The 12,649-nt window shown below is 35.1% G+C and overlaps 1 protein-coding gene across 1 annotated transcript; it reads left to right on the top strand.

Moving 5' to 3' along the window:
* Nucleotides 1-5,237: 5,237 nt before the first annotated feature.
* LOC145563791 (phytanoyl-CoA dioxygenase-like) lies at nt 5,238-12,455 on the top strand. The gene is made up of 9 exons (XM_081624216.1): nt 5,238-5,397; nt 5,478-5,599; nt 5,706-5,766; nt 7,541-7,609; nt 7,792-7,910; nt 9,264-9,411; nt 9,497-9,641; nt 9,722-9,808; nt 12,238-12,455. The coding sequence occupies exons 1-9, from the start codon at nt 5,343-5,345 to the stop codon at nt 12,278-12,280; spliced, it is 849 nt and encodes a 282-aa protein (XP_081480342.1). The 5' UTR covers nt 5,238-5,342; the 3' UTR covers nt 12,281-12,455.
* The last annotated feature ends 194 nt before the right edge of the window (nt 12,456-12,649 follow it).

The following is a 12,649-nucleotide window of genomic DNA, read 5'->3' as shown; positions in this document are numbered from 1 at the left end:
TACTAGCATTCTTATTCATAGTGTCAATTTTAACATCAAGAGTAAAAAGCCCCCCATTACAAAAGCCCTTCCCCACAAATTCCCCATTGCGAGTAAGAACTAATCTATCAGAATCAAAGGAGAGCTTCAGTCCAGCTTTCATGAGCAAACTGCCAGAAATTAAATTCCTGCGCATTTCTGGAACATGCAAAACATTAGTGAGAGTAAGCAATTTTCCAGAAGTGAGAGCGAGAACGATCTTCCCTTTGCCTTGGATAGAAGCAGAAGCTGAGTTGCCCATGAAGACATTTTCACCTTCAACCTTGTCATAGGTAGTGAACATGTCCTTGTTGGAGCAGATGTGCCTGGTAGCTCCAGTGTCAACAATCCACTCAGCAGCATTACCTGTAAAGTTAGCTTCTAAAACAACAGCAACAATAACGTCAGAATCCTCAATAAGATTTGCTTGACTTTGCCCATTCTTCTTCTTGACCCTGCAATCTCTAGCCCTGTGACCAGTCAAACCACACTCATAACAGATTCCCTTAAACTTGTACTTCTGAATTTTCCCATTAGGCTTAAGGTTACTGTTTTTGGCTTTGGACTGGTTGTTTGATTTGGGTTCAACAAGGTTGGCTTTGGCAGAAGAAGAGGAAGGGAAAACAGAAGGGGTTTTGTCTTTGATACGGTTTTCCTCCTCAATTTTGAGGTGGGCAGCAAGTTCCTCTAAGGTTAGGTCTTTCTTTTTGTGCATGAGTTGGTTACGAAAATCCTTCCAAGAGGGAGGGAGTTTCTCAATAAGAACAATAGCAAGGGTAGTATCACAAATAGACAGACCTTCAGCAGCCATATTAATACAAATACTCTCATAAGCATGAATCTGATCAATAATAGGCTTATCATCAACAACTTGAAAACTTAACCACTTACTAACACAATAACGTTTAGTACCAGCATCATCAGTTCCATATTTTTTCTCTAAAGCATCCCAAATATCCTTAGCATGATAGAAACCCATATAAATATCCAACAGACTATTCGACATATAATGCAACAACATGCCCTTACAAGTTCTATCATCCTTAGAAAACTTAATCTCAGATTCAGACAAATCATCTTTATCAACAGGTTCAACAATATCATCAAGAACATATGCAACATCAATCTGCTCCAAATAAAAATGCATCCTAACAGCCCAACGTTTATAATTCTTTCCATCAAGAGGTTCTAGTTTAGACATATCAGGAACAAGGAATTTGGAAGCCATAGTCGTCTTTTAGATTGTTATACTAATAAGCAATAAAACAGAAATAACTTATCTCTTGATGCGTGAACCAAACTGACAATAGCCGCGTCGTGGAGAACCACTGACCTAAAAGACGATTCCGCGCTACCTCCCGGTGCAGTAGACAATTGCGGTCGCCCTCCAGGATAAGCACGGCGCCGGAGTTTATGTGCACTCACAAACCCGACTGGAACTCAGAATACTTGCCCAGAAAACAGAACAGAAAGAACATGTATTTAGATAAGTTTAGAGAAGAGAGAAGACTGATTGTGTTGTGTGTTTTGGCTAAGAAAACCACCGAATATTTATAGGGTGAAGAGGAAAAACGGAAAGCATGAAAGGTGGGAAGAATCTGGCCAAGAAAACGACCAGATTAATCTGGTCAGTCAACAACTGAGGCAAGAAACAAGGAATTAATCAGTCAGCTACAATCAAGGAATTAATGGCTGATTAATTCTCACAACAGTCAGAAAAGAATAAACCCAACAGACAAAAAAGGAATATTCTGTTTAACAAAGAAAAAGGAAATAAAATTTCTCCAAAAAGATAACAAGGACCCACGCCCGCGCATCGCATTCCCCAAGACCCCAAGTCCCGAGGCCCGAGCCCGACCCGACCCGGCCCGGCTCGGCTCGGCGCGCGCGCGCGCGTGTGTGTGTGTGGAGTAACACACACCTCCAACTCACTCAACTAAGTAGTGCTAAAGCACTACTTTATAAAAACAAGGAAAAACCTTCCTCCCCAATCAATGTGGGACTTTTCCCCTTCCATTTATTTCTCTCTCTCTTTCTCTCTTATTTTTCCCAACACTCTTGTTTTATATCAAGAACTTCCAACAAGTAGTTGGTGGGCACGAGCTTCACCCTCATAGCAAGCTCGTGATGCCCATTAGAACAAGCAGTGCCAAAACGCTTCCATAGTGGGTTCAACACCACCCGACTTGAGAGCAGAGCGCAACTTTGCAAGCGCAAAGAATTGAACTTAAGTAATCCACCTACAAAACACAATAATTAAAACCGAGGAGAAGATAAAGTAAAATGAAATTAAATTTAACAAACAAAATTTAAAAAAATAAAATGAAAATGAAAAGAATGAAAGAAATCAACATAAAAAGAAAAGAAAATAAAGGAAAGAAAAATGAAATGAAATGAAAATAGAATAAACTAAAATAAAATAAAAACTAAATTTATAAAATCTATAATAGAAGAAAAGCAACTAAAACAACAAAAAGAGAACAAATAAAGGAGAAAACACTAGAAAAACCATAAAACACAAAATAAGAGAGAAAACGCATAAAACTAAGAATTTATTATTGAAGAAAGCCATGAAAAGAAGGTAAAAACAACCTAAAAACTCATCAAATGACACTCATCAATGAGCATCTATTAAAATGAGAATGAACACCTATCAAAACGAGAATGAACAACTATCATTTTATTAAAAAGGAAAATTCTTAGCAATTATACGAAATAGATTAATTAATCCAGAAAATTACAGCAAATGTACATGCATTATTGTTTTCAAATTTTTTTGTCCAACAATGATAATCTAATAAATTCAGCACAAAACTAATATAATCCAAAGTCTATCCCCAAAAATAGTGGAATCACAAACTCCTACCTATTTTTTTAGATCTATTGGAAAATACTAAAGTATATTAAACGTTTTCATATGGTTTATGATTCAACCAATATTTTAATATTTCCTTCTCTATGATTTGATAATTAAATTAGGGAAAAAATTAGGGTAAATATATAAAATCAACAATTAACAATTATACCTAATTGTTGAACTGGAAAAGGAGAGAGAAAATAGTACCTCGTCAATCAATTTGCGTCGACGATGAAACTCCGACAAGGGGTGACTTGAATATATGATGATGAAACTCTTATGAGGGAAAACATGGATATTTTTAGACAGAGAAAATAAAGGATGAAAGTTTTTGGAGAGAGAAAATGAAAATGATAAAAGTTTTTGGAGAGAGAAATAATAAGATGAAGCTTTTTAAAGAAAAACAATGGCGATGATGAGTGTATTTTTTTTTCTTTTTTTTTTTATTTATAACAAAAAGTACAAGTTGGGAGGTGGGTAAGGAGGGGGGGGTGTAGGTATCCCTACCTACAATGGGGTATACCCATGCATGTGGCTTAGGCCCATAATAATTACCCCCTTAATTTTTAAAGCCCATTACCCTTATACCAGGTAGGCCCTAAGAGTATACACAACCATCAACCATTGAGGTTGGTAGAGAGAAAGTAGAATAATAATAAATTAATGAAGAGAGAGAAATTTTTGGGGGAAATTTTCAATAACCTGGTTAGTAGAATAACTGGTTATTGAAGCTTGGTCATGTAATAATTTATTGCTTTTGATAGTCACCCATAATGACATGGCTTCTTGAGATTGTGACACCTATTTCTTTGATCAATGGCTGAGATTTGCTCTGAATTTATAACCGTTGTAATTTTTGTAATGGCCATAATTTTTAAAATACAATTCTAAAAAAAAAAAAAACACTAACGGCTCTATTTCATTTTTCTCTATAAAATGAGCCTAATATTGAGGTATTTTGAAACAATTTTTTTTTTTTTAGTGAATATTACTCTCTTTATATCAAATTGTGTAGAGATGAATATTCCAAAATCTAATAGAAAAAAAAAACCCATAAAATCTCATAACTAATCATAACCCCAAAATAATAGAGATGCATAAAGCCTTGAAAAAAGACTTCCTTGAACATATGTGGCTCAAATTCGGTGTTAATAGTAGGCAAAATAATTTGCGTTAATAGTTGTATAATCATAACATTAAATTATTGTATTTGTACTCAATCACGGTGTTATCTTTTAAAGATTGTTGTCATTTGATAGAATATGTATTATTTTTATTATTATCGAATTTAGTAAAGTTGCAATTATTGTGTATTTCTTAATTAACGACTAATTATTTACTAATTAAATAATATAATGCATTAATTTTAAACATAAGTCATTTTATTTAATTAATGTATGCTAATAATAATTATTAGTTTGATTGATTATTACCAAATGCATTAGTTATATATGATAAGATTTAAGAGAGAGATTGTATGGTGGGGTTGGGTAAAAGTAGAAAATAGAAAATGTATAACCAAAAAGTTGTGGTTAACTATTGGGAGACATTGGTTATTAAATGGATATAAGAGTGGTTATAGGTGAGGTGAAAGATGGAGAAATTAATAAATTAACCTATAACCACAATGGTTATGGTCAACCATTGTGTTTACTCTAAAGGTTAAGATTTTGGTGGTGGGGATGGTGGTTGTTTTCTTTTTAAAGAAAGTTAAGCACTAATTAGTTAGTAATTTTTTTTTAGTCACATAGGGCTTGTTCACATTTATTGAAATGAGCTGAACTGAACAGAACTGAACTGATTGGAGCTGAACTGAACTGAAATGAACTGAGCTGAAATGAATATTTTATAAGAGAAGGAAATTAGGAGTCGAACTGAACTGAACTGAATTGAACTGATTGGAGCTGAATTGAACTGATTGAAGCTGAACTAAAATTAAGCTGAAGTGAACAAACCCGTAGTCAACTTATTTTTAAGATTAAAATCTTGATTTATTGATACATGTAGCCAACCTATCTTTGATATTGATACTTGTTTTTTTTAAACATTTTATGATTTGGAAGTGGTCGTGTAGTGTTAAATTATTGAGTGTACGGGACTAATTGGTTGTTGGTATAGTGGTGATTGGGAGTACACTTAGTAGGGAGGATCCGTGTTCGATCTTCCGCAACAACAATCGGGAGGGGACTGAAATCTAACCACCCAGAATTGATCCACGAATCCGGATTAGCCTAAAGGGTGAACCGGATTGAACACCAAAAAAGAAAAAAAATATATATATATATATAAAATAAAATAAAAATAAAAAATTATTGAGTGTACGGTGATTACGAGTGTAGCGTCTAACTATTGGATTAACTCAGTAACCTTCATAACGGTGATGAAATAGGATTTTCTCTTTCTCCAATCTCCTGCATGTAACTTTGCTAGAATTCAGATTTCAAACCCAAAGTTGCCGAATTGAAAGATGGCAATTCCCGGCAGTTTAAACCCTATTCAGCTTGATTTTTTCAACTCTCAAGGTCACCCAATTCACCACTTCTTCATCTCTTCATCTCTCTTCTCACCTTCTTTAATTCAATTTCAATTTCAATTTTTGCAGGATATTTGGTATTGGATTCATTTGCAAACCCAGATGAAATTAAGTCAATGAGGACCAGAATGGAACAATTACTTCATGATTTTGATTCCTGTTCTTCTATTATCTTTTCTACTAAAGATCATGTTTGTTCTGCTCAACCCATTTTTTAATTTGAGTTATTTTAATCAAATTCACTCTTTTGTTTGAATATTTTGATTTGATTGTTGTCATTGTATGTTTGTTGATCAGAGTCATGCCAAAGATAATTACTTTTTCGATAGCGCTGAGAAGATTTCATTCTTCTTTGAAGGTATTGAGTTTACTTGCATTGATTATATTCTATGAGATTATTTGTTGATTCAAGAATTACTTGAATTTCGTATATAATTTGTTGAAAGATGTTAATTGATCATATTGCTCTATTAATGAATAGTAGTAATTATTGTGCACGATAACTTACACAAGATTAATTTCTACAGAGTATAATACATGATACCCCTTTAATTGATTCTTTTCATTCCATAATACCCCTTTAATTACGTAGATGAGAGATTACTAATTACGCAGTAAATTGCTGCTATTGGCTTTCTGATTTATCTCTAAAGTTTCCGTGCTTTGTTTAAAACTTTGTTTATACAGTAAATTAACAAGCAAGACAGTTAGACAGTATAGGATCATGGGTGTTAAACTCATTTGGTGGCATTAACAATGAGTATCTTAGTATTTTGAAACGTATTTTCGTTGTTGTTTGTATGAATAACGTAATTTCCATGAGGTCTGAATTATATTGTCATGCAGTCCCTTGATTATTTTAAATGGATATTTGATCATAGTTGATTGAATTTGTTGGATCAAAGTTTGCTTGAGTGGACAGTTGCTGATTGCAGATTTTACTGGCCTTGTTTGGCACTGGCTGTTAGTGGCTGTCGGCTGGTTTGATTGGTTGGTTTGACTGGATGTTTGTATTGGCTTTTTTGTTGGCTGTTTGATTTTTTATTAGTCTAAAAACATGTTTGGTAGAATTGGATGTTGGGTGTTATTAGTAAATTAGGTAGCCAAAAACCAAAAGCCAAAAGCGAAAAGCTACTTCAAGTAGCTTTTTCATTTTGGCTTAAAAGCCAGCTGAAAAGTTGGCTGATAAAGCCATTTACCGAACACAAATTTGGATGTTTAACCAAATGAAAAAGCCAATCAAAAATCCAATGAAAAGCCATTTACCAAACAAGTCCACTATCTACATTTATCTATTTGATGGGAAGTTTGATTGCTTGAAGGTGGTTGCATCATGGTTCAAAAAGGCTTATTGTTTCAGTTCTTTGTTCGGATTATTGATCATGCTCAGAATATTTGCATGAGATTATAAATATCATGTCCACGTTGCTAATATTTAAAAGGTGCGAAAATTGTTTGTTTCTACCGGTGTCACATTGGTTGTCATATCAGCATTATTGCCATAACAAATTTACTCCCCCCCCCCCCCCCCTCTGCAAATGAAAGGGAGTTTTGGGGAAGGGGAGGGGCGTGAGGGGTAGAAGAAAATAGATAAGAAGGGGAAATAAAATAAATAATAAGGTCCTGCTATTTTTGGTGAAAGAAGGGTAACTGAAACTTTCTAATACTTGCGCGGAGTTTTAGGAGAAATTGGAGAAAGTAATAAAATATGGAGGTAGAGGGGTTGGTAGAAGAATAAAAAATTGTAAAAAAACCAAAAGTAGTGGAGAGAATTGAAGGAGAGAGAAATGAATTCAATATTGTTGGGTCCACTTGATAAGTGAAATTAATTAAATATTGTAAATACTTTCCAAATAAGGAAATTGAGCAAGTATTTAAAAACGGCCGGAAAAGGAAAATGGAGCAAATATTTAAAAACGGAGGGAATACTTATTTATAACAGAGATGAATATCTTAAAATAGATTCTATTTAGGTGTGAGATAGATGTGTTTTCACTTTTCACGAATAAGATGCTTCTGTCTTGTATTGTTTTCCTCAAGAGGCCAATTTTTATAGATATACATGTTCCATATTGCTTTCAAAAACATTATTGACTTCTATGTCCTGATTTTGATGCTCGGGTTTTATTTAGAGAAAGCATTTGATGAGGACGGCAAACTAAAGCAGCCTAAAGAACTTTCTATCAATAAAGTTGGCCATGGTATGTTATTATATGGGTAACATTATTGGTAATCTTTTTCTTGTTTCTTTTTGGTCTATGTAGCTGCCTCTCACCTCTTTCAACAGGATGGTTGTAAAGGTTCCAGTTTATTTTCCTTGTATAAAGATTTTGTATTAATACATTTTGACATTTGTATAAGTCCTTTTAAATTGCCACTGCAGCTCTACATGAACTGGATCCAGTTTTCAAAGAGTTTTCCTCCTCAAAGAGTTTCTCAAGCTTGCTCTCAAGTTTAGGTTACAAAAGGCCGGCAGTTGTTCAGTCTATGTACATCTTCAAGGTATAGCTGCATTTATCCCATGTTGTTGTTCTCACTTTCTGGTCTTTCCATTCAAAAACTGATAAAGAATTTCAACTCATAAAGTCAATAGTGGAAAAAATTGCAATTAGAAACCGACTCAGTCCTAAGGGTGGATGCTTTATTTAAAAGTTAAGCATATGTTGTTCCATTGACATCTGTTATACCAATATAGCCAGGGAATGTTATTTTTTTTATGATAATCTTGCTAGTAGGGCTACTAGCATCCCTGGGAATCAGGATCACTCCCTGGCTCAATGAGGCAAAGACGTGACATAGAAAAGGCAGAACAGAGTCAGTTGCTTGAAATTATTCCTGCAAGTTGATACTAAGACCTGTATTGATGATTTAGATTAGTAGTTTTTTGTTATAGCAGATTCTTCATAGATGCATGTATTTTTTAAGAGAGAGGTTGCCTCTTACTTCCTAAAAATTTGAGCCTTCTAGTGAGCCATGGTAAACTCTATCCTTCTCCCCAGAAAGGACAACTGACCTGAAAAGTTGTCAAAGCAAAATTGTGAGTTTAAAAGAACCTATACATGATCTTATGTTCCATTAAGAAAGTTTTAAAGTTAAATTTCACTTAAAGATGAAATTCTTTGTGATCTACGGGCATTCCTTTATCTAATGCATATCATTTTCTTTGGAAAATACTATTTATGAAGTTACCATTTCATACCTAAGGCTTTCTTTAAGATGTTATTAGTAGGCATAATAATTAATACTCCCTGCGTATTTTAATAAGTGTTATACTTTGACCGACACATAGTTTTAGGCAATTTAATTAATTTAAATAAAATAAGAGGTGAGTGGGGTAGTTGGAGTATTAAAAAATTGTAAAAGAAAGACAGCGAAGTTAATAGTTTATTGAAAAGTAATGAATATGAGAGGAAAGAAATAATAATAATAATAATAAGTAGTCTTGAGTTTGGGTGGGGACCATGAAAGAGAGATATAATATTAAATGTAGTTTTTTGCCAAAAAAGGAAGTGTAACACTTATTAAAACATGGCCGCATTTGGCAAGTGTAACACTTATTATAACACGGAGGGAGCAACAACAAAATCAATCATGTAATTGGATATTGCATAGCCTTGGTTAGCTGAGTCAGATAAATGTCCTTGTAAAATAGTAAGCTAAAAGATGCTCTTTATGTGCAAACTACAAAGTATATGCCTGTCAAAAGAGGGGTTAAATGAAAATTAAATTTGGTTAAGGGCACCAAATGTCTGCTTCTCTTGTTTATTATAGGGTGTACTGATGCAAGAAAGGATAAAACTAGAATTAGGTATCTAATAGTGAAGTATTAGCTGATTGTAAGATTTCCATTTTCAGCAACCAGGTATTGGTGGAGAAGTGGTGCCACACCAAGATAATTCATTTCTTTATACAGACCCACCAACATGTACAGGATTGTGGCTTGCACTAGAAGATGCCACGGTGATCAATGGCTGCCTTTGGGCAATCCCTGGTTCTCAAAAAAGTACATGACCTTCTGATATAATCTGTGGTCTAAACTCTAAAATCCATGCAGATCATAATTTTATTTTCTTAAACTAAATTTTCAGAGGGCCTTGTGAGAAGATTCATTAGAGATGACGAAGGGGTACATTTTGACCGCCCATCTCCATCATACGACCAGAATGATTTTGTTCCAATTGAAGTTAAAGCTGGTTCCTTGGTAGTCATTCACGGTGATCTTATTCATCAGAGGTTAGTCAACTCTCATGACTTCTTTTTAAACACTCAGTGTACAATGTGTTTTTCTTATTTTTGGATATGCCCCACTGTAGTTTTGAGAACCAGTCACCGAGTTCAAGGCATGCTTATAGTTTGCATGTGGTGGACACTGATGGTTGCAAGTGGGCTGGAGATAATTGGTGAGTTGTCTGGATAATTTCTGCATTCTAGAATCTTTTTATTTTATTAATATCTATTGTAATGTTTGCTCACTTTTTTCACTGTATGATCAGTTATGCCTAATGTGTTTGATGAGGTTCTAATTTACCCTTGGAGAATATAACAGGAAATATTGTTAGATGCTTCCTCCATTTCTATATTTACTTACAACACACCACTTTGACACGCACTTCAAAGATATTAGACTAGGTAAACAGATAAATTATTTGAAACAATCTTAGCACCGGTAAAAACATAGTGTTAAGTTGCTATAGCTTAAATTTTAAAGCCTAATCCATCACTTTCTCGCACAGCGTGCCAAAAAAGGTGTGTTGCAACTATGAAAAATAGAGGAAGTAATACCTACTATACACCCTTTTTATGTAGTACTCCCTTTGTATTTTATTACTTGTTCCACTTTCCTGTTGCGGCCGTATTTTATTACTTGCACCATTTCTTTTTTTTTGGAAACCTTTTACAATATTTTATTAACTTTTTCTCTCCTAGTGGACCCCCAACTATCATACTTTAATATTTTGGAAAAATTGATAAAAATAATCTCAACTTTCACTGATTCGCTCAAAACAATCCCAACTTTGAGGGTTATTCGCTCAAAATGGTCCCAAGTGACCGGTAACCTGTATGAAAGGTAATTTTTTTTTTAACGGCCACGTGTCACCACGTAAATGGTTGAAAATAAATTAAAAAAGAAGAGAGAACACCCAACCCACGACAACCCCACCACCACCCACGTCCGGCGTGGCAGCGTCTCTCCTCCCACCGGCCGCCTAGATCCCCTCCCCCACCGGCCAGAACAGACCTCCTCCCCTACCGCCGGCACCACCCTTTCCGGGCTCCCTTTCCCCCAAAACCCCACCATGAAACCTCCCAAGTCTAAAACCGAAATCCTTAAAAAAAAAAAACAGCCCACCGCACAAACCACCTAAATCGGAGTTCCCCCACCTTCGGAACCCTAGTGCTAGGGTTCCAAGGGGAGCGCCAATTTGGGTGGTTTGTGTGGTGGGCGGTGTTTTTTTTAAGGGTTTCGGTTTTTATTGCGGTGGAGGTTAGGTGATTTAGGGGGAAGGAGGGAAACGCCGGCGTGAGGGAGGGATGGTTTGGGCTGGCGGTGGTTAGGGGTTCGACAGCAACCTGTGGGCGGTGGTAGGGAGGTTGTCGTGGTGGGCTGTTTTTTTTTTATTTAAAATTTTCAACCAATATTGTGGTGCCACGTGTCCCATGACCTAATATAATAGGTTAGTGACCGGTTGGGATTGTTTAAAGCGAATAGCCCCCAAAGTTTGGATTATTTAAAAATAACTTAAAGTTGGGATTATTTTGAGCGAACTAGCAAAAGTTGGGATTATTTTTATTAATTTTTCCTAATATTTTTAGATTCTCTCTCCTACCAACTATCATACTTTATTTTTCTACCAACTCTTTTTCTTCATATTTTATTACTTTCTACTATTTCTCCTAAAACTCTGGCATGAAGAAATGGAGCAAGTAATAAAATACAGAGGGAGTACTTTTTTATTTTCTTTCGTATATGATACATTATAAAACATTATCTTTTAAATACACCTTGTTTTATTTTTCCAGCCATACAGTCAAATTCATTATAGTTTGACTTTTATTCCTATCCAAATACAGTTAATACACCATTAATGCTTGAATTGCTTAGGTATTGCAACATTTCGCAGAATCTAATTTTTGATAGCTTTTTTGGAAGGAAATGGAGGGGAGGGGAGAGAAGGGAAGGAGAGAGAAGAGAAAGGGAGGTCAGGAGAGGAAAGAAGTGAGCTTGCCGTTTCTTTCCAAATCTTTACTACACTGAAAGGCCTTAGTTTATCAAACAGGGAAGTTAAATAAATCCTCCAATTCTCTTTTTTTCCCTATCCAAGTCATATCGAAACAAGGGAAAGATGTATCCCTCACTTTCTCTTTCTCCTTCTCCATTTCTGTACGAATCCAAACACAACGTTAATATAGAGAATGCTTGCAGGATTTTCTATAGTAGCTATTTAAAACAGTCCGAATTTGTGTCTTCTTTCCCTGGTGCTGCAATTTCCATTTTCCACCCCCCCCCCCTCTCTTAGGCGCTAGTTTGGGAAAGATAGAGAATGCTTTCCATTTTAGGTGGGTGAGGGGACGATGATTATTACAATTTTTTGTTTATCTGACAATTAGAAACCAATGGTTGATGTTGACTTGTTAAGAAGCATGTTTAAAATTTTGAGGTTCCTGATAGTCAGTTGCAGTATGTGAATGATCTGTAGTGTTATTATTTTGTATAACTATGCTGTTGGCGATGGCCATCTGACAGGTTGTTCAGAAACTTTAAAGTCCAATTGTTTTGAGTTTCCATATATTGATTTTAATTGTATTCCATCCTTTCCCGTGCTTGCAGGATCAGAAGAAAGCAGGAGCCAGAGCCCATATATGTTTCTTGATCTAACACATCCACTGGCCTGTTCTATCGACTGTTTGGCGCATTTGCAAGTTTTACTTCATAGTTAGAGTTGCACCATTTTGATTATAAAAAAACTGTTTTTTAAAAGAATATGTATGTTAGAATATGTACTACAACGTTTAAATGGCAACTTATTGACTCTCTTGCTGTATCCATTTTTATTTCTCATTGTTTTAAAGTCGTCATTCAAACAGCTTATAAATGGTATAAAATCAATATCAAAGTGTTGGATATAGGAGAAATTAACAATGTGCCTTACAAGTTTGACAAGAAGATTTACTTCAAATCCAGCAAAACACTCAGTTTGTAGCTCGACATAGGATTTTTCTTCTACTGTTAATGTCCGGAG

The sequence above is a fragment of the Chenopodium album genome, chromosome 10, assembly GCF_948465745.1.
Source record: "Chenopodium album chromosome 10, dcCheAlbu1.1, whole genome shotgun sequence".
Classification (NCBI taxonomy): Eukaryota; Viridiplantae; Streptophyta; class Magnoliopsida; order Caryophyllales; family Amaranthaceae; genus Chenopodium; species Chenopodium album.
This window is presented reverse-complemented; position numbering and strand designations above follow the sequence as displayed.